The sequence below is a fragment of the Olea europaea genome, unplaced genomic scaffold, assembly GCF_002742605.1.
Source record: "Olea europaea var. sylvestris unplaced genomic scaffold, O_europaea_v1 scaffold1349, whole genome shotgun sequence".
In the NCBI taxonomy this organism is placed as follows: Eukaryota; Viridiplantae; Streptophyta; class Magnoliopsida; order Lamiales; family Oleaceae; genus Olea; species Olea europaea.
Genome location: NW_019230984.1, coordinates 167,554 through 190,485, shown reverse-complemented (window position 1 = coordinate 190,485; position 22,932 = coordinate 167,554). Strand labels below are relative to the sequence as shown.

The 22,932-nt window shown below is 34.0% G+C and overlaps 1 protein-coding gene across 1 annotated transcript; it reads right to left on the bottom strand.

The window, feature by feature from the left end:
• Positions 1-8,330: 8,330 nt before the first annotated feature.
• On the bottom strand, positions 8,331-17,029 carry LOC111375209 (uncharacterized protein ycf36). The gene is made up of 4 exons (XM_022998009.1): positions 16,503-17,029; positions 16,368-16,396; positions 14,702-14,758; positions 8,331-8,874 (listed from the first exon to the last, which is right to left on the bottom strand). Exons 1-4 carry the CDS (start codon positions 16,981-16,983, stop codon positions 8,656-8,658), a joined length of 786 nt encoding a protein of 261 aa, XP_022853777.1. The 5' UTR covers positions 16,984-17,029; the 3' UTR covers positions 8,331-8,655.
• Positions 17,030-22,932: the final 5,903 nt, after the last annotated feature.

The following is a 22,932-nucleotide window of genomic DNA, read 5'->3' as shown; positions in this document are numbered from 1 at the left end:
GTTACCTCTGGGTGCCGCATAGACAATTCGCTAAATGAGTGTAAATAAATAAATAAATGTTGTTTGTAATTGATATACATATTTATTTATTTATTACTGGCAACTGTTATTGCACTTTTTTTAAGGGCATATTCGGTAGTGATTATAAGAATTGCTTTTTGACCATTAGGGAGACAAATGGGGGTCACTTGTAAGTGAAGAAGTAAAAAATAACGGTTGGAATAGTTAAAAACAGGTCAAAAATCAATTTTATGGGAGTAAAAAAGCACTCTCAAACGGGGGCTAAGTTATGTAAATATTTTAAAATTGGTGATACTAACCCGCAACGGATAGTTGTTGAAGGCATTGATATCGTCGACAACTTCCAAATGAAAAAGGTCAATTGCAATATTTTTGTAATGACACCATGTTTTCAAGGATATAGACCAATCACAACTTCAATTTGTCCAAAATCTGGTCGCACCCCCTAGTTACGCCAATCAACTGCTGTAGAAAGACCATCCTCTGTCCCTAAAAATATGCGTCGTACAACCTATTGTTTCTTTGAGTGCCGTCGTTCGCTGCTTTATCATTCGTAATTTTCAGTCCAGTTATAAGTATAAACTCAAATATAGAGAAACTAGCGAACTTGTCCTCGAGGTTGAAGTGGAGGGTATTCCTGTTAACTAACCTAAGTAACTGACATAATATGTATCAATGATATGCTTGGACTGTTCCACCAATCTCAACTGATACAAAGACCACAAGAAGGAGTGGTGTAGCATATCTATGCGCTAATTATCAAGCAACTCCATTACAGTATTAAAACTGTCAAAGATACTGTTCTAAGTACATTTTCCTACCATCTGTCTCAACTCAGCATCAAGACAGGACTTCATTCTACAAAATTCAAATGTTAGGACCTTCTACAAGAAATAATGGAATAAAGCAAAGTCTTAGAAAATTAAGCATATCAAATTGTAACTACAATACACAAGAAATAAAATCATTTTAAAACAAACTAAATTAATAAAAAATTAAAATTAAATAAAGAATATTAAAAAGCATTATAAATTGAAAGAAAATTAAATTAGGATAAATAAGAAATTTTAAAAATTAAAGAAAAAAGAAATTAAATTAAATGAAAATGAATATCAAAATAAAAGAATAAAAATACAAGGTAAAATTATTTTAAAAATATAAAAATTAACAAAAGAATATAAAAAAAACATTTTAAATTGAAAAAATTAGATTATGATAAATAGAAAAAAATTAAGAAATTTAAAAAACTAAGGAAAAAAATTAATAAATTAAATTAAATATTAAAAGAGAAAAATAAAAATAAATTAAAGAAAGATTATAAAAATCATTTTAAATTGAAAAAAATAAATAAATAATGATAAACAGAAAACAATTAAGAAATTTTAACAAATTAAGAAAAAAAATTATATTAAATATAAATTAAAGACCAAAATAAAAAAGGAAAGATGAATTAAAAAATTATAAAAATATTAAAATTAAAGCAACAATATTAAAAAGTATTTTAAATCGGAAAAAAATTAAGAAATTTAAAAAAGTTAAATTAAATAAAAATCAAATACCAAAATAAAAAATTAATTTAAATTAAAGCAAATTATAAAAATATAAAAAATTGAAGGAAGAATATTAAAAAGTATTTCAAATTGGAAAGAAATATAATAAGAAGAAAATAATTAAGAAATTTTAAAATTATTACCAAAATTAATAATAATAAATTAAACAAAAGAAAACTATGAGAATTAAATAAGGAATATAAATATTATTTAAAATAGAAAAATATAAATTATAATAAAGAGGAAAGAATTAATTAAACAATGAAAAAATTAAGAAAAAATCGGCCAAAAAAAATTGGGCCTATCGTCAACGGTGGGCCCAAAACAGTCTGTTGGGCCGATTGTTAAACAGTCAAGAGCAATGGCAACTGTTTATAATCGTCATTGACTTCTCTTTCACCATTCACTATAAAAAAAAAATGGCGTAGATTTTCAATGATCTCCACCCTAAAAATAGCCAATACTAATAAAACTAACCGTAAAGAATCGCAAAAATCCACATAAGAATACTGAACAATAAACTAAATAAATGTTAAATTTAATCTAAACCATATTTCATCAATATCATAGTCGTTGATGACTAGGTTGTGTGGTGGTCGACATTGGGTTGACTACGAGATTGGCGTGATCGATTGGATCCCGGCTGTGTGAGAGGTTTTCTTTTTCTTCTCCTTTGTTTACACAAGATGAAGGGTATTTTTGGCTTTTTGATCTTTAACTTCTATTTTTTATTTTTTAATGGTCAAAGGCCATGATACAAATATGTTTCCATGTATTTCCTTCTTAGTTTAGTCACCTCTACTGGACCGAAAGCAAGTACATTCGAAATTACTACTTTTAGTTGACTTCTATGTTGTTTTCTTAGAAATTGTTGTTTGTACAGTCCATGTAGGGCTGTACGTTTACAGCTCTCTCTCATTAGTGTGGTCCGCAATTATTTTAATTATGGACCCCACGTCTTACATGTGAGTGTGATGTGAACCATGCTGTAAATTATGTTGTACTCATAGCACATCTGTATTCTCTTTCTTCATTTGTAAATAGATTAAAAAAAATTTGTAATCATGCGCAATTGACAACATCATTCACTTTAGTACTACAACTTATATTCCCTTTTTTTTAAGTAGCTGTGCTTGCTGTACACTCTTGTGTACAGCAAGACACACAACCCCTTCACATGAGGGGACCCACAATCATTGTGGGCCCCCTTCATGTGAGGGGCTTGTAAGGTTTTACAGCCCTTAGGATTGTACAACCAGTTTTTTCCTTTTTTAAGTTTAGGTACTCCGTCTACTAAATTAATGGAAATGATGATGTGGAATGGAAGATCCACTATCAAATTATTTGTTGTGTCCAACTTGTCAACAATATACATTGTTGAATAAGTTGTGTGGACGCCGCGGCTTTGTTTTGGTGGCTCTGCAGCGCCACCTTTGGGGTGAAAAATTCTAATTGCACATTTTTCAGTATTCTTATCATAACTTTTTATTCTGGTGTCCGATTGAGGCGATTTAAGATACGTTAAAAAGCTAATTTAAAGGGCTACAATTTGCTTAAGACATCATTTTCAAATTTGATCATTTTCTATGTCAAAAATGAGTCTTAATTTAAGGCTGAAAACGGTGCATAACTTTTTTCGGTTGGAAATTGATTTGTAATCATTCTTTGATTATGTTTAATCTCTTTAACGTCTTTCTTTATCCAATTGACTCTAAACACTCTTGAATCTTCGCCGTGAGGTCCGACATAACTTTTTAGTATTTATATTTTGGTCCTCAAACTTTGGATCTTGTTTTTCTTCTGGGTTTATTTACCATCATTGAATTTTACCTATTTAATACCAAATGTAACATTTTAGACCATAATTCATCCAAGAAACAACTAAACATCATCATTGTAAGGCCTAAGAAAGAATATAAAGATATTGTGTTTACAATATTGTCTTACTTGTTCTAATTATAAAGAAGTGTCTACTATATATGGAAGCAATGTCAAAAACCCTAATACAAGCCCTAAAGACGGAAAGAATATCAAAAATTGCATGAAATAAAGAAAACGATCTTTAGCCAGACAAGCACAGCACTCGAGTGCCAGGCTCATGATAAGAGACAGCCGGGTGAGTCGCTCTAACGTCGGGCAAGCAGTAGGCGAGCAATAGCTCTTTGCTGAAAATTTTGTCCCCGTCACTCGAGTAGTAAGCCAGTGGCATTGTGACTTTTTTTCTTCTTTGATATATATTTTGACCTCTTTCAAACCCAATTCAACAAATTCACAAATACCCAACCAAATTTGGATCAAACTTTAACAAATCTCCACCTCAAATTAAATTTCATGCAATGAATCAATCTTTAATAAAATTATATACCTGGAAACAAATTCCATTACAAGGCAAAAACTGAACTCTTTAACAAGAACTTCAACCAATTCTCCTACGAACAAAATTCTCCACGTTTTCCACAAAATCGAACTACGACAAATGAATCCAAACACTGCTCAACAAGATTATCTCAAGTTCTCAAAATTTGCTCATATTATAAACACGATTAACAAAATCCCTGAATAAATTAACAATCACAAACTGGACAAAACTATGCCCTAAAATAGAATCAACACCACAAAATATTTCTTTGCTAGACTCAACATCTTCAACCACACTTAAAGCATACGCAACTAAATTAGGTTCCTTGTACTTATGTGGAGGCCTAATATTTCTTATAGGTCTGTCTTTAGCAATTGAATACGATGGCATCACTGGTGGTGGTGGCAAAACGCTATTACCCATAACCTCTAAACTCGACTGAGATGTATTCTTCAACATGATCCTAAACCAAAATCCAATTGTACTGTACCCAACCGAATATCTACCAAAGTACTAAACCTCTAGTAATTGATCTTCAAAGATTTTGCATAACCTTATAAGACATACGACCTTGCAAGACACACAACATGGGCACTTTTACAAGACATACAACCTTCGAAGATCAATGAACTTGTGCCCTTTTAAATCAAGAGTAGTCAAGGAGATAAGATTTCTCTTCAAATCTGGAACGTGTCTCACTCCATTAAGTGTTCTAACCGTCCCATCCAACTTCTAAAGTCTGACCCTTCCAATACCAACTACCTTAAAGGATGCATTATTACCCATTACGACAACACCATTCGAAACTGATTCATATGTTGTAAACGAATCCCAATTAGGACACATATGAAAAGTGTAAACTATATCAAGAATTAAATCCTCTTCAGATTTTGAGTCGTCGTCAAAAATAATAAAAAGTTCTCCATTACTTAAACAGATCTCTGTAACATTGGCTTCTCCTAAAATTTCTGATTGCCTTCCCTTCTGATTTGCTGCAAACTCCTCTTTATTTTACAACTAATAGCAATCCTTCTTAATATACCATTTCTTCTTGCAACAGTTACAAACTTAATTATTGAAGTTAAACTTCGATTTGCTCATTCCATAACTAGCGTCGACAATAAGGCCATCTCCATAAACATCAAATCCAATAAGATGTTTCATCTTCTCTTTTCAAAACAAATCATCATAAACTTTTTCAATGGTAAGAGTATCACGACTAATAATATCATATCTCTAAAAAACATATAGAAGTGAGCAACGAACACAACAAAATCAACTCCAAATCCTCTTCATCATACTTAATGGGGAACATAGCCTTAGCCTCTCTCTGTTTTTTTTTTTTTTTAGGTGCTTTGTTCCATTAAGTAAGTTGAAAGGTTGATTAGTTGTTATTTCATTGTATAATACGGAATATAGCTCCAGCCTCTTCTTTGTAGGTGCTTTGTTCACCAGAGTAGCAGAAGATACCGTATCTCATCAAGGAAGTCAAAAGGTTGAGTAGCTGTTATTTCATTGGATAGCGCTAACCTCTTTTTTGCAAGTACTTTGTTCATCAGAGTAGTAGAAGCCACCTTGTCCTGTCAAGGAAGTCAAAAGATTGAGTAGTTATTATTTTATTGTACAATAGGGAAGATAGCGTCAACCACTATTTTTGTAGGGACTTTGTTCATTAGAGTAACAGAAGCTACCTTGTCCCGTCAGGGAAGTCGAAAGGTTGAGTAGTTTTTCTTTCCAATATGAATCCGTATCTCATCAACACAAAAGCATAAATTAAGGAAGTACAAATCCAAATGGGAAAGGAAACTTTATCATATGTCCATTTGAGAAATTTCTAGGTGTACAGCTAATATAAGATGAGATTTATATTACTAAAAGGTCTCTACTTCTTCAAGCCTGTCCCATAGTTTTGACATAGTCATGAGAATTTGAATGTAATAGGATTTTAAAACAGTAAGTTCTCGACAAAAACCATCCAATAAGTAAAAGTGAAAAGGAAGCATAGCACCACTATGAATGCAAAAATGGTCTTAAGATAGAACAGCCTTCAAACCATGTACCCTTAAATAGTATAAGAGCTGCAATGTTGATCGTGTTCTAACTCATTGATCCGTCAAAGCAAAATCGGCTCAAGCAGTTCACAACTAACAAATGGCAGTTGCATGTGAAAACATTGTGTGGTTTGTGCTCGAAATGATGTATAGTCAACTGGACGGCATCGTTCCAGGTGATTGCATACCCATACTCAGCGTTGTAGCGATAATTGCATGTATGTCCAGCGAAGTTTGGGGGAAAGCAGCACGAGTATACCTAGATGAAGCAAATGGATGGAGTGAGTCGTCAGGATAATTTGCACAAAGAATGATTGACTTGAGGGCCCCAATGCCAAAAGTGAAATAATAGAGATAATTTAAGCATGAAGGGAAGAAACCCAAAAAAAAAAAAAGAAAAAAAGGACGTTTTGATCCTATTATCCAACATAAAACCTACGAACAATTTCTCTATCACCGCATTTAGGTCTGTGGAGAGTAGAAGATGTTAGAAGATTGACAACTTGTTAAATTAAACAAGAAATCAAAATCAAATAATAAAATTTTCAAATTCTATTTAGTTGAAGCACATTCATGTTTGGATGAGCAAGGGAACTTTTTTCCTTAATTTAGAAAATAGCGTGTTGCTACTGGCTAGCGTAAAAGTTTGACTTGATTTGTCGATGTTGAACGTGTATTGAGCACCACAACTTGCCCAGACTCAATTTCTACCAACTTCTAACACCACAAGCCGACAACAACGACTCAAGACAATAACCAAACTTCCACTCCCGATTGCCAATGAGATAGTTCACTTAGGAATCACAAAGATGCAAAAAGAGTAGAAGAGGAATCACGCAGAGACCGACCGAATAGAGAGGCAGAGAAGACATCTCTCACTTAGAGAGAAAAGAGAGATTTATCTTGTAATAATGGCCCAAATAAGGTAAGTATACGTAGGTTAACAAATGGGTCAAAGTAGAGGCCTAATAGATAGGTAAATGGGCTCACAAGTAATCCCTCTAAATTATGGCCATCCAAGGAAGCGGATTGGTCACGAGCAACACTAAAATATTTAGATTACTTCGAATGACCCAATTAACCTTTGAGTCATGTCGTCTTGATTGTGGTGTTAAATTCTCATTCAGTCATTTGGCTAAGTCGACTGAGAAATAAACCGAGTAACATTATAGCCCGAAATTTATTGGATACCAAAAACCCAACAGTCGACAAAGGACAAGATTGAAGGTTATCAATGCATCGAGAAAGTTTCTTTATGGGCAGCAAACTCCATTTTCATTTTTCGTTATCTTAGTTGAATGCCATTGTGCTTTCGTGGACGTTCGTCTCCATAAGAGCAAGTGACTAACATAAACGGGTCTTCAAACCTACAAATAGAGAGAGAAAAAAAATGTCTTTCTTTGTTTAATTAAAACATTGGCAATTCTTTCTAGAAATAGGTAGCTATTTCTAGAGAAAAAGCTTTCCCTAGCAATCTAGTCCCATATGCTAGGGTGTCAAATAGGAGAAAGTCTAGCTAACGAAAGAGAATAGATTAATGCAAAGACTCCGAGGACCAGAGAAAGTATTACTTTCAATACACAAGCGGGAAAGACAAAGGGCAACCCCTGACCTACATATAGCCAGTAACAAGAGTGACTTTTCACCTGAAAGCAATGGAAGACACTAATTAAAAACAGGATAGGGAAGAAAATGAAGCATTTCATGATTGATAATATTTTGAATATTGCTCGGGTGAATTGGATGAATTCTGCAAAAAGGAAGAGTGAGATATCGCACATCCAATTGAAACAAAATTAGGGAAAATCAGTTGTCAGGAACAGTTACCTTGTTATAGATATAAATAACATCGCTTCAGATAAATAATAAATTCCATGAGCTACTACTTCGGAGATCTTGAAGCTGTGAAAATGATTGGTTCTCCTTTTCAGAAGAGCCCAAGCTGACTAAAATCATCAATTTGCTAGCTTTCTCTAGTAGGTAATGACTTCGTTTACTCAAGGCTATTCTAGAGCAACGTTTCAATAAATTAAAAAATAAAAAGATTCAAATGAAGATATTTTGATTTGGACTTCCAAATTGTTGGAAATATATGATCCCACGTTGCTTCGTTGCTTTGAGTGAATCTGCGTCAGCAACCCTCTTTTGTTTAGCAATCAAAGACGTCGTAATCTGGTTTCAATTTTCTACGAGCTTATTCTTGTAGTATATTTACAGTTTTCACCAAATGTCTCTTCTAAACAAGCATAGAAATAGCTTAGACCAGAATCAACAAAGTTCATTAATCTTTAGGAAATTAAAACCAAAACTTAGATTTAACCTGCTTGAGGTATTAAAACAATTTACATCTTCATATGTGCAAAGCCACAAAGAATTATTTGACAAAACTAAATACCAGGGATATTACAAATATACACATATTACAAAGATCCCAAGAAATAATGCATGTTTGACACCAGTACTAAACAATACCATTCCTGCCTTAATTTTGTCCTATCCAACCGGCAAAATTACCATTTGACTGTATAGCATTGTAAAATAGACAATATTTTAACTTCGTTCAGCGCACCAAACATACCAAAACTATACAAAAGCGGATTGACTTGTCACACTGGTATTTTTTAAGTGCACATACTTCACTATATACAACATTTGAACATCAACCTGGTGATACTCAAGGTATACCAGGTTCCCCACAAAATGCATCAGGCTCAAAAGATCTTGCAGATTCATCATTGTAAACACCAGGTACAGACCTACCACCAGGTTCTTGAGATACTATGTAAGCATCCTTTTGGCTGCTCTCAGAATTGACAAGGAGAACAACACATATAATCAACGATGTTCCAAGGACCAAAAGGGTGTTCTTTAATCTAGTGAGCACTGGCTTTACCTGTATAAAAGCATAATAGTGAACACTAAACCAGAAAGGACCTTAATGACTGTTACTCTGTTGGAATGGAAGATTAAATGACGGTTTAAGAAAACACAACAAACTAAGCCTTGTTTGGCTGTTCCCAATAAATTTGTGTCAGTTTCGGTTTTAGCTCCCTGCTAGGTATAGGGTTATGATGAGCAAAATATTAATAAAATGACTGTTCGAAATCAAATGGATGAAAATGATGAGCAAAATATTAATGAAGAAATATTTTTTAAATGTAAATCTGCATTTTCTCGGTTAATTATAAATAATTCAAAAATCAAGAACAAAATATTCAATTTGTAAATATTTTGATTGTGTCTCCCTAACTAAGAATCTCTGCGTCCACCCCTGACTGTTAGAATGGAAAATTAAATGACGGTTTAAGAAAACACAACAAACTAAGCCTTGTTTGGCTATTCCCAATAAATTTGTGTCAGTTTCGGTTTTAGCTCCCTGCTAGGTACAGGGTTTATGATTCACTAGAAGATATTGTTATGAAAATGAGCTTCTTCTGGGCTATGCAAAACGTCTCAACTACCTTCGCCGTTCATCTCTTAACTTATCTTCATCCGGCGCACCTCTACTTGTTAAGGGTTCAAGAAAAAATACATAATATACGATGAGGTATTAGAATAATGAGAGAGAGAAAAATAATGAAGCCGTAGCTTTCTTCCAAGTTAAACGCTTGTATTGTTAGCTAGGGATGTCAAATGAGCCGAGCAGCCAATTGGGTCGACCGCTTGGCTCTTAAAACACTGGCTCGTGGGCGGCTTGCCCACAAGGGAGCTCATGAGCCTGGCTAGTGGGTGGACCAAAACGGTCACTTTTTTGGTCACTGTATATAAGTTCAGTGACCATTTGCGTACAGTTAGTCACTGAACATATAAAAGTGCCATTTTGGCCATTTTGTTTTTTATTATTTTTTCTTCTTTTTTTACTCTATAAATATCCCAATGGCCAGTTTATTTTTTATCTTTACTCTATAAATACCTCGACCCATTTTCAAATTTTTTCACGCACAAACAACAATTTTTACTCTCCTCTACATTCTACAATCTATTATATTCATTTCTACCTTCAATTTCAATTATTCAATATCACTTATCCCACTACAAATTTACAATTACAATCTTACACATAAACTTTCTTTGAATTCTTGATTTCTTTCCACACTCTTTCTTTACTTAATAGTTACTATACAATCTATACTATACAAATTACAATACACATTTTATACATTTCATCACAATTCACAAATGGATCCACATTCATTTATTGAAGGCTTGTTCAGTATTAGAAGCGAATTACCTATGAAGCCGCAAAGTCAATTTCAGAATGAATTTGTAGGTTTCAAGGAAGTATCCATTCCCAAAAATATTCCAGATTTAGATGCTCATGGAAGTAGTAATCCAATTTATTTGGATGAAGTTTGTTGACCCTAAAAAATGTACCTCCAACGTGGTCAACAGATCCCAAAACCTCTCATGTCCACGTAAGCAATATTCCTACAAACTAGGACAAACCGTTATCCACATGTGGCCTTCTCTGGTGAGGGTGGAGCCGGCCGCACGCACTTCAACAATCAAGTTAGTTTGGAAAGAAATATATGAGTGTGAGAGGGTTTTTAACACGAGCCTCCAATGTATAAAAGGGGGTCAGTATTGGGGGTAAAATAAAGAATGTAGAGAGCATAGTTATAGCATCAAAGTCTAAACTTACATTACCTTTGAATGGCATTAAGTGTGAGCTTTTATAGTGCGAGGTAATGAGTGTGGACCGTCGGATGATAAGACACGTGGCCTCATCCATGTGGGTATAAATTCCCATCATGGGCATCAATCAATCACAACGTATTAATGCTAAATATCAACTCTCCTTCCATAAGTTGTAGCTCGTGACAACAGATTTGACTAAATAGGCTGGCTGTGGCGGCGGTGGTTGGGAGTTGTCACATCCATCATTTCAATATATTTGATTTTGGAGAGTCCTCTGCCAAAGAACCTAGCCCCTCTTTCTTGAGGGGCTCGGTCTCATGAATTCGGCCACAGGCCCACAACATGGGTTTGGCTATAATATGGGCTCGTCCCGATGGTTCGACGATTGGTCCGCACATGTAGATTTTGTACATGTGGGATTCCTACGTGGGACCTGTCTATGGCCTCTGTTGGAGAAGGTATAACGTTGATATTCCCGAAGCAGAACAGAAGGAATTAGATATTTTCCATGCAAGAGGAAAGTGAAAGGGAAAAACGGACAAAATGTTGGGATTGTGGTTAATGGAGTCGAAGAGTCTAAAGCAATAAAATGTAAATACTATCAACAACAATTGGCATGGCAAAAGGGCATTGGTACCATCCACCTCAATCGTCACCATAAAGCATGTGCGGCTAAACATGAGCTTCTTGGTGCTTCTCAAATGCAGCTGCAATTTGATAGTGTAACCACCAATTCTGCTCCTACAACACTTTGCAAGTGGATGCATTCGGAGGAGAAAGCTTGAACAGGAAGGGCGAAGTTCGTTGCCGGTGCCGAGTTGCCTCTAACAATAGCAGACAACCAATATTTCGTCTTCTATGTGAAAGAATATCTTCAATCGAGATATGTTGGAATAAATAGAAACACTTTTCATTTTGATACAATAGAATATTTCCTTAATACAAAAAAATAATTGATTATTGATTTGAGAAAATTTGGGGGTGTTATATCTTTAGCTTCAGATTTATGAGAAGTGATGAATAAAGAGGTTATATAGCTACAACTGCACACTACATAAACCAACTTTGGTGTATGCATAAAAAATTATTGCTTTTAAATTTATTGAGTTCCCTCACAACGCTACCAATATATTTAACGCTATATGAGCATTATTAGAGAATACCATTGGGAGATAAAAATTCTTTCTTTTACATTTGACAACACTAGTATTAATAAGCTAGTTGTCGATAAATTGTGTAGGGTACTGCAGCCCGATTTTGGTGATTATTTATTTCATTTTTGTTGTGTGTCATTTTTAATTTAATTGTGTAGGATGGTTTGAAACATATTAAGATTGAAATTCAAAGAATTGGGATGCATTAATATATATCACGATTTCATCTAGTAGAAAACAAGCCTTTCATCAATTTTGTGCTGAATTTGGGATGACGAAGACAAAAATATTTGTTAGTAACGTAAGACATAGAGAGAACTCCACTTATTATTAAAATCAAGCAAATGATTTGAACATTTAATAACTGAATTTTATAGCAGTAGATATATTAGAAATGATGACGACACTATTTTGAATGAACCTAATAGGCTTGTAGCTTTTAAAATTAAAAAAGTTTTGACAAATTTTTATGACTTTACAAACATTTTATCTGGAATATACTATCCCACTAACTATATGATGCTTGAAAGGCTTTATATAGAGGGTGTTTGTGGGGATTAAAATTAAATTATTTTTAGTAGATTGTGATAGAAGTTTTTGAGATGTGTGGTTGAAAAGTTGTGGGAACCATGAAAGATGTGATTAATATTGATTGTTTGATTTTGACTCAGGTTAAAATCGAATTTTAATCCAAACCAAACATGCTGATAATTGCAAGGGCATTTTATAAATACAAAAATGATCCCGAATTTAGTGAAATTATATATTTTATGGAACTAAAGTTTAGAAAATATTACTTTAAAAAATATTGGGAAGACTTGTCTATATTATTTACTTTAGTATGCATTATGGATCTTGATACAATTTATCAAGTACTAAAGCCCCGTTTGGTAGCCATTTTTTTCAAAATGCATTTTTCTCTCTCTTCTTTTCAACCAGACATTTGTTATTAAAATAATATTATACGCAAATCAAAAACTTTTCCTTATTTTTCAACCACACATTACACATCAATTTACTATTCTAAAATGCATTTTTACATAAACATGACTATCAAACACCCCCTAAGTACGTAATCGATCAGATTTCAAAAGCTTTAACTTTTAATACACCTATCACTTGTAGAAATTTAGAATTTTATGTGAAATGTATGAATTTATATGCAGAATGAATGAGTGCAAATATTAGTCGAATGTCCTCTGCACCTAATAATCATGCTGATATCGAAGAAGACGACACTTAAATATTAAATTTATTTGAAGGTATTAATACGTATAAATATGATGCAATAGGTGCTTCTAGCAGTAGTGTATCTTCACATATAATCAAATTCGGACACAAGTCCAAATGCATTGCCTGCCGAATTACTTAATTACTTTAATCATAATATGCCTAAGAATAAATCAATTAAAAAAGTTCAAAAGAAATAATTGAATTCTGATAAAAGTACGAACAATGATAGCCAGTGATTTCTGCGATTGCAAAAGACCTACTAACACATCCAATTAGCACTGTAGTTTTGGAGTCTGCTTTTAATGCAAATAAGAGGATTCTATCCAAAATCAAGAGCTAACTGAAATAAAATATTTAGGAAGCAATAATGTGCATGAAGAATTGGTAAGACGCTCATTCTCAACTGCAAGATAAATATGACTAAATTACATGTCGTGTGCGATATTTAATTTAACCATATTAATACAATTTATTATTTTATAATACTTATTTTTTTTTTTTTAAAGTGTACACTTAACAAATTGTTTGTATACAATTTTTAACTTTGTCTACTCGAAATTTAAGTAGTTGGTCTCAAACCCAAATAAATGAAGACGGTTTTATCAATTAAAAAAATACAAACTCATGAGCCGAGCTTGGTCCTTGAGGCTCGGCCCTTAGGCAATAGCCGGCTCGGCCCATAGCCACCTCTATTGCTAGAAGAGTCAAATATTTTGTCGCCATTCAACACATGCAATAAACCATATATTCTTCAAGCTGAGGTTCATGATTTTTAATATGCGGTTTGTGTACATGTCTTCCCTCTTAATTATGTGCGCAAGACACAATTTCAAGTCCCCCTTCCTTCTTGTGGAATTCAAAAACCTACTTTGATTTCCGACTAAGAAACAAAGAAAATAATATGACGATGAAATTTCAATAATTTTGAAAGTATAATATAAAAGGGGACTGATCCTCCTACCAAGATATTTGACAAGCAATCACAACCTTTACATTAAGTCATTATCTAATCTAATGGTCTATGTCTATTTTATTAAAACCCTTTAAAATCTCAAAATGGACCAACCCAAACCCCATGCCACCCACCCCAACCTAAATAAATATACTGGTTAAGTTTTGTGGCTGAACTAACAATCTCATAATCAATCTTAAGCCAGTCATATTAGTAAGTCAAACCATTGCAAAACGGTGAATTCGAACAATTATTAGTAAAAAAATAAAATGAAAATTAAATAGAAGTTGGAGTTTGACTGAATAGGGGTTTGGATTTATCACCTGGCATTTTACCAAGTGGAGAAATTTCCTGGTAGCAAAGCGTGAATTTGAGCATTTCAATTCTCAGTTGTTTATGGTTCGATTGGTGTTAGGTGGGGCCCATTTTGAGATTTAAAAGGGTTTTACAAAAATAAATTCAGACCTTTAGATTAGTTTGAGTTAATGGTAGTGATTATTTGTCAAGTACCTTCGTAGGAGGAACGGTACCACTATAAAAAATGATTATTTTAAAATTCAAGGAGTTCATTATTTTGCTTCAGGCCCTTGTCCTGGAAGCTATTCAAGAGGATATTGGCTTGAGTAACCATACAGCATCAACAAATATTCAATGATCACAGACACAGGATTTGAAGCACAAACTATATTCATTCAAGATTAATCTTCAACTATGTATAGCCCGTAGGGTATTGAATTACTTACAGAAAATGAACCTAACAGCCGATCACGAGCCAAAACTTCTGCAGTCTTCACCCATATCTGTCGATAAAAGTTCGAGTCAAGCCTCAATAATTTATATCAGTCTTTGTGAAAATTGAAATGGCCATTTAACTGTCAATAGATAAAATTTTCATTCAGACTTGGTCTCATTTTTAAACAATTTCATGAAATTCAATAGTTCTACATAATTGATACTTGTATAACTCTCTTCACCAGGGATTTTCTTATAGCTACAGGATGCAAATGTAAAATTGGATCACAAGCATATACAGAGATATTAGAAATCAGCAAAACACAAAAATTTTGAGAAAACTTAAATCATCCAAATAATTTTTTTATTCTACAATGAATATTGGCCCTCACCACCGATTAGACTTCTTTGGGACATATACCACATGCTAGTGCATTGAAAATACACAGCTATTAAAAAATACTCAAGAATTTTTTTTCAATAACTAACATATAATAACTTCCATCTGCATATAAATCTTAGAACAGTATACTGTTCACATTTTTGAATTTTTAATATTGCTTATTTTAGCCTCATATGACTTTGTGATCAAGCATTTCTAATTTTCCAGTAATTAACAAGGTAATTCAGAACGTGTAACTTTTACAGAGCTTAATAAAAGATTTGTAAAATATGTATATAATAAATAACAACGTGCATTCAAACAAATGTATAGGCCAATTAACTTCCATTAATTTAATCAGGCACGTGCATGGCAAAAATCACACGAGTAGACATACTCTCGCAGGTTGTCATCCATTCACACAGCCATTCAAAATCCTTAGACGTAAACAACCACCGAGCATCAGCAACTTAGAGAAAAGCTTGCAATTTTCTATTTCCCATATAAAAGAAGTCTTCAACTCTCTAGTGCGAGGAACTCTAGCTAACAGCTAATGAGCTCAGCTCTAACTCCTAGCTCTTGGAGATTGTTTCCCCCCAGCCCCATCGGGAGGAACTCTTATCTATATGGAAATGTACGGCCCTCACACTATTCCTTAGAAAGGAATATTGGGCCTGGAACTCGTTTCTTCCTTTAGTCCAGTATCGTTCATTCAAGGATTTAGGAATTCTATTTTGTAGTACCAACTTTCTACAAAGTATAATAGGAGTTGTAGCTCTTAGCTGCTTGTCCCTCAGAACCTACATCCATAGGATAGGTTCCTTTGCTTTAGCTGAAGAGCTAACAGAGGGCCTTAAACAAACATTCATGTTTTGGACATGGTTTCCTGATTCCTAAGACACCCTCACAGGCTTCTGTAAAGTTAAACACATTCTTGATTTACATATTAAAGGTCAGTACCTCAAAAGTTAGCGGTTGAAGTTGGAGAGCCCAAAGCCTATATCAAACATGCAAAGGAAGTCCATACTTTTGATGTGGAATTCAAACCCCCCATAAGTTCCGCCAGAACCAAGACACATTCTTAGCAGGTTTTCACATATATCAATTCAGTTTAATTTTTTTTCCACTAACAGCATTAACATCTAAAACAGTTTATTTTTAAATAACATGGATCGCATATTCAGTGTCATTTTCACCTGTAAAACCAAAACAGTCATATTATAAATGATTTAACTGAAAGATTAATGCCCACTATGCAATGAAAATATGCTGGAAAACAGAAAATTGGAAAATACCTGGCCATCATACCAGCCTGTCTCTTCATCTGTCACCACGTCATAAAATACTCCATCAATCTCAAAAGTACAAAATAAAAAACAGAAACTTCTATAGCAAAACAACCCAAAAGATAGAAAATAATGCAAGATTACATTCAACAGTGGCACTGAGCAATCTATTTCCCACATAAGCCCAACCCAGATACATCCTCACAACAGCAAGAGTAACAACAAAAAACCCACTTGAAGCAGCTCCAAATACCAATCTCAGAGGCTCGGATTTGGGGCCAACTGACCCGAACCAAGAAACGGGTAGGCCCACTAAGAGTGCAAAAGATGCCCCAGTGACAAAAAGCCGTGCACAATACTCAACAAGACTACCAGATGCCCATGAGAAAGGGAATGAATTGGAAAGGGCCTGGTATTCATTGATGGGCTGCTGATCCAGTGGCACTGGGCACTCTGTTTCTGATGGGATACCATTGTTATTTCTGAATGATGAGAAGGATATTTGAGGGGGAAATCTGTGGTTATGAGCTTTGGGATCGGCGGATGAAGGCCGAATTGGGTGGTGGCGAGTCGTTGTGGAGGGAAAGGAAGGTGGTTTTAGTGAGAGAAAGAAAGCGGTGGCCATATTTTATTCATTTTTTTCCTTTCCTTTCATATTGGGATTGAAATATCTTATCATAACTGTTCAAAACTACAAAATGGATTTCGAAGTACAGGCTGATTTGATGAGTTTCTGATAGGTTAATTGTAGATTTATCGTATTTATATTAGAATATGAATTTTAATTTTTTGAAATGTTTTTAAAGTAATATTTAGAAATATTTTCATGATATAAAAAAATAATTGTAAATTATTTTTACAATTGCATAACAGTATTGTATCATTTAGAAAAAAATATACTTGTATATCCCATACTTAAATAAGAAATATATGAAGTTAAACAAACTACTTTGCATGTATGCTTTGACAGTGTTGATATGATTGAGTTGAGTGTGAAGATTATATTTCTAAATTTTATGTAATTCAATATTGAAAAATTGAAGATTGAGCACAAAGTTATAAATCGACTTTCATATTCATATGCGTTTATATTTTGTGTTTCATATATTTTAATATTTATTTTCTGCTTATGTTGAAAAAATAAAAATTTGGAATTTTTTTTTACATTCATTTTGGTAAGTGAATGTACGGTGTTCTGCATTCTCAGTATTTATACATCTGAGAAAAGTAGAGAAAGCGGAGAGGGAAAAAAGAAGAAGAAATTACCAATAAAAAAAGAATCATCTCTTCGCACATTGCGAAAAAAGTTGATCTCTCCGCAAGTAAAGATAATATTTCCACTTTGGGTGAACTAAAACTTTTTTTGGGAACAAGCTTTTTACCATGCCCTACTATCTATCGACTAAAAAAATTAACCTACTAATGCATATTATCTTTCACATTGAGAATTTATATGAATAAATTAGAATTTTGGTGCAGGATTGTTACATATATGAGATTACAATGAAATTAGATTTAGAGCTTGACGAGAGTTTTTGTATCCTGTATACATTATTTTCTCATTTAAATGTGAATATTATATTTCTAAATTTTGTATAATTCAATATTGAAAAATTGAAGACTGAGTACAAAGTTATAAATCGACTTGCATAAATACTGTAGGCAGTATATACGAAAAACTGTAAATACGGTAGGCAGCATATACGGATTTATAATTTGTTATAAATGTATAAAAATTATTTAATATTGAATTTCTTAAGTATGTTGTAATTCAATATTGTTTTCTTTTTATATAATTGTATTTCCGGAAATTTAAAAAAAAATGGTGGTTATGAAATTGCTAATTTTTTTTCAAGTGACTTTCCCATTTTAAAGCCATCCTAACAAATGAAAAGCATTGCTCACTAAATAAAGTAGATTAAATAAGGAAAATAGTAAACACGTTCATTATAATCTGTATTTTATACAAGCTAAAAATAGATAGATATCATATTAGAAACAATCTTTTAAGGTTTGAAGTAAAAGATGAAAAACTTATATACCTTTGTCAAAAATTCATGGTCAAAAATCATCGAGAAGAATATACATCTGAGAAAAGTAGGGAAAGTAGAGGGGGGAAAAAGAAAAAAACTACCGATAAAAAAAGGACCATCTCTCCGCATTTTGCAGAGAGTTGATCTCTCTGCAAATAGAGATGAAGTTTCCACTTGGGGTGAACTAAAACTTTTTTTGGGCCAATATTTTTACCATGCCCTATTATCTATCGACTAAAATAATTAATCTACAAATGCAAATTATCTATCATGTTCAGAATTTATGTGAATAAATTAGAATTTTGGTGGAGAATTGCTACATATATGAGATTACAATGAAATTAGATTTAGAGCTTGACGAGATTTTTTGTATCCTGTATATATTATTTTCTCGTTTAAAGACTTATTATATATTGCTCTCTCTTGAAAGAATCTTAGTCGGCTGGACAGTGAAGCGAAACTACTTTGTCGGGGGAGGAAGATTTTCCAACCGGTTCAATCAGAAAGGGAAGTTAGGTCAGAAGTAAGATCATTAGTGCTAGTAGTTTGGTCGAATTTATGATTATTTTTCATGTAACGCAAGATTGTTTAATAAGCAATAATGATTAACATTAATTAGTTAGTAGTAAAATGTGCCTATATTAACAATCAAACATTATCATAAGTCATATAAGGTAAAAACACAAAGTAACAAACTTTTAAGAAAAATGTGATCATTTGCTCCAAAGGTAAACATTACATTTTTGTGTTTGTGCAAAGAATTGGGAAATATAATGTTGGAGTATTAAAAAAATATATGTTTTGTTATTGTATGACATATGGAGCATGGTCTTGTATTTATGCTTTTCATAAGAAGGGGATCTGTTAGACAAATTTTTGTAAATCATTTTAGAAAACTTTCTATTCAATTTTGAGCAAATTATAAACATGGAATAATTTTACATAGTAAAGATTATGCTTTTCAGAAAAAAAAAATTATCTTTCCATTATCTCTTTTTCTTCTCTTTCTTTTTTAACATTTTCCTTTTTTGCTTCTTTTCTCCATTTTTAGAGTATGATATTGTATATAAATTTAGGTACATCACAAAATCGAGCAATCTTACAAATCCAAGAAATAGTTAATTTAACCAGAAGCAAGATATGAATGAGCTTAAGATACATTATTTTGATAACTTGCTAGTAGAGTTCACGAGAAATTGTAACAAGACCGTAGAACAAAGGTTAGTACTTAGAGTTTGAACAAGTAAATAAGTTTCATCAAAGCATCTAAAAGGATGATCGACTTGATTTCTCGATGAGTTTCAACACAATATTAAAGTTTGACTTGAACAATAAAAAGGTGTTTGAAAGATAAAATATGAATTGAACAAAAATTTTACAATTTGGTTGAGAGAGAGGAGTTTGAGAGAAAAAGAAATGGAGTTGTAGGAGAGAAGAAAGATAAATGGTGTAAAGAAGTAAGGAAAAATAGATATTGCGTAAAGAAATGGAAAAAAGTAGGGAAAGCAGAAAAGAATAAAAAAGAAAAAATTATTGATCTCTCTGCACGGTACGAAGAGTTTTTTTCTCTCCGCACAGTAAAGAAGTAAGGAAAAATAGATATTGCGTAAAGAAATGGAAAAAAGTAGGGAAAGTAGAGAAGAATAAAAAAGAAAAAATTATTGATCTCTCTGCACGGTGCGAAGAGTTTTTTTCTCTCCGCACTGTGCGGAGAGTTGGTTTGTCATCTCTTCGTATTGTGCGGAGAGATTCTTTTTTTTTGCTCCGCATTGTGTAAAGAGTTTGCCAACTCTTCGTACATGGTTCAACTCTCTTCGCACTGTGCGGAGAGGTTTTTTTCCTCTCCGCACTTTTTTTTTACTCCGCTCATGGTTCAACTCTCTCCGGACTGTGCGGAGAGTTTTTTTTTGTTTTTTTAATTTTTATATTCTTTGCACTATGCGAAAACTTTGCCAACTCTCTGCACATGGTTTACCATCTCTTTGCACTGTGCGAATTTTTTTTTTTTACTCCCCATATGATTCAACTCTCTTCGCACTGTGCGGAGAAGTTTTTTTCTCTCCGCACCATTTTTTACTCCACACATGGTTCAACTCTCTCCGCACTGTGCAGAGAGTTTTTTTCCTCTCCGCAATGTGCGGAATGCGGAGAGTTTTTTTTATTTTAATACTTTGCACTATGCGAAGAATTTATCAAGTCTCCATACATGGTTTGTCATCTCTCCGCACTGTGCGGGGGTTTTTTTTACTCATGGTTGTTTTATATATTAAAATTATTATTATTTTTTTAATACTAATGTCATGATGTGTAGAAGAACATTTGTCTGACCACAGAAAAAAATGACATCATGCACAGTAAAATTGGATTAATTTACTGTTGCATCAACAATAGTCCTTCGTTCCCTTTTTATAAGAAGTTTAAAAATGATATGTAAGCCACCTTAATTCTTTGGTGGTGGAAGTGTGTGTATATATAATATGTTCTGTACATAATTACAGCAGAAATTAATTCATAAAATGAATACAAATTAACTCAAATCATGGACATCTATAGGCTGTAATCAAGGGATTTTATCTTTTGCAGAAATCACTCCAGCAGATTCTTGATTTACTGTGAAATCCCCCCTCCCCCCGCAAGCCTAGCATTTGTGAATCTCGAATGCGGAGCTTGGAACGGAGAAATATGAATGTAGAACGACCAAGGCTTTTAGTAAACACATCAGTAAGCTGAAGATTTGTAGGAACATACTTGATCTGAAGTTCTCCCGAAGCCACTAATTCTCGCACAAAATGGTAATCAAGCTCGATATGATTCGAGCGTTTGTGAGAAATCGAATTTGCAGCAAGAAAGACGGAGCTTTGATTGTCACAAAGTAAAATCGGAGAAGAAGAAGATTTCACCTTAAGATCACGAAGAAGGTGACCAAGCCACTTGACTTCAGTAGCGGCATTAGCTAGTGCCCGATATTCTGATTCACAACTTGAACGAGATATGGTCGGTTGTTTCTTAGAACTCCAGGAGACAAGGTTATCACCAAGATAGATAGCATAGCCAGAGATAGATCGACGTGTATCAGGGCAGTAAGCCCAATCAGCATCTGAGTACGTAAGGATGTTACTGGAAGGGGACGGAGTGAAAGAGAGACCATACTGCAAAGTTCCCTTTATGTAGCGTACGATCCGTTTAACAGCTTGAAAGTGACAAAGTGAAGGCTTGTGCATATATTGATTCACAACAGAAACAGCATGAGCGATATCTGGTCGAGTGATAGTGAGGTATTGAAGAGCACCAACAAGAGATCTGTAGAGCGATGGATCATCAAAATCAGGACCAACAGTGGAAAGATGATTACCGATGACCATGGGTGTGCTTACAGGTTTGCTATCAACAAGTTTGGCACGCTGCAAAATTTCATGTGCAAACTTGGCTTGACTGAGAAAAAGGCCAGAGGTAGTCCGATGCGCCTCAAGACCCAAAAAATAGCTTAAGGAGCCCATATCCTTGGTTGAAAATTCCTTAATTAATCTCCCAATAAAGGCATCAAGAAGAGCGGAATTGTTGTTGGTTACTACTATATCATCTACATATAATAATAGATAGATTAAGTCAGCACCTTTGGAGAGGACAAATAGAGATGAGTCAGCTCGACTGCAAGAAAACCCAATAGTGAGAAGAAAGGAGCTAAAACGATGAAACCAGGCCCATGGAGCTTGTTTGAGCCCATATAAAGCTTTGCGAAGCCGACAAACATGAGAAGTATATCTAGAGTCAACATAACCTGGAGGTTGTTCTATATAGACTTCGTCTTGAAGAATATCATTTAAAAAGGCATTTTTCACTTCAAGTTGATGGAGTGGCCAGTGATTGGAAACTGCCAAAGAAAGAACAACTCGAACAGTAGAGGATTTGACAGCTGGGCTGAATGTGTCACTGAAATCAAGTCCAGGTTGTTGAGTGTATCCTTTAGCAACAAGACGGGCCTTGAGACGATCAATAGAACCATCAGAAAGATACTTGATGCGAAAGACCCACTTGGATCCCACAATAATTTTATTTGGCGGTCTAGGCACTAAATCCCAAGTATGATTGTGACTCGGGGCCCGAAGCTCCTCATCCATGGCAGCAATTGATTCAGGGTGCTTAGCAGCAGATTTGAACCCTTTGGGCTCACGTATAGTGAGTAAGGATTGAATAAGACTAGAATTGGAAGCATGGCAAGTATGTAGAGCCCGAGTGTTAGGCTTAAAAATTCCAGATTTGGCCCGTGTTTGCATCGAATGAGATCCAAGAAGATTGGTTCTGGATGGGGCCAGAGAGAGATTCGGAGTGGATCTTTCAGTTGCGATAGGAGAGCTTGGTCCATCATCAATGGGTACCTGCAAAATGGAAGGGGCCACAGAACTACAAGATGCGTCAGTTAAACAAGGGCCACATGGAACCTGTACAGGACCGGACTGAGAAGGTAAAGAGGTCCCTGGTGCTTATGTGTTTCGGGTTGAGGTTGCAAGGGGTTCTAAAAATGTAGAAATTGAGGCAGTGGA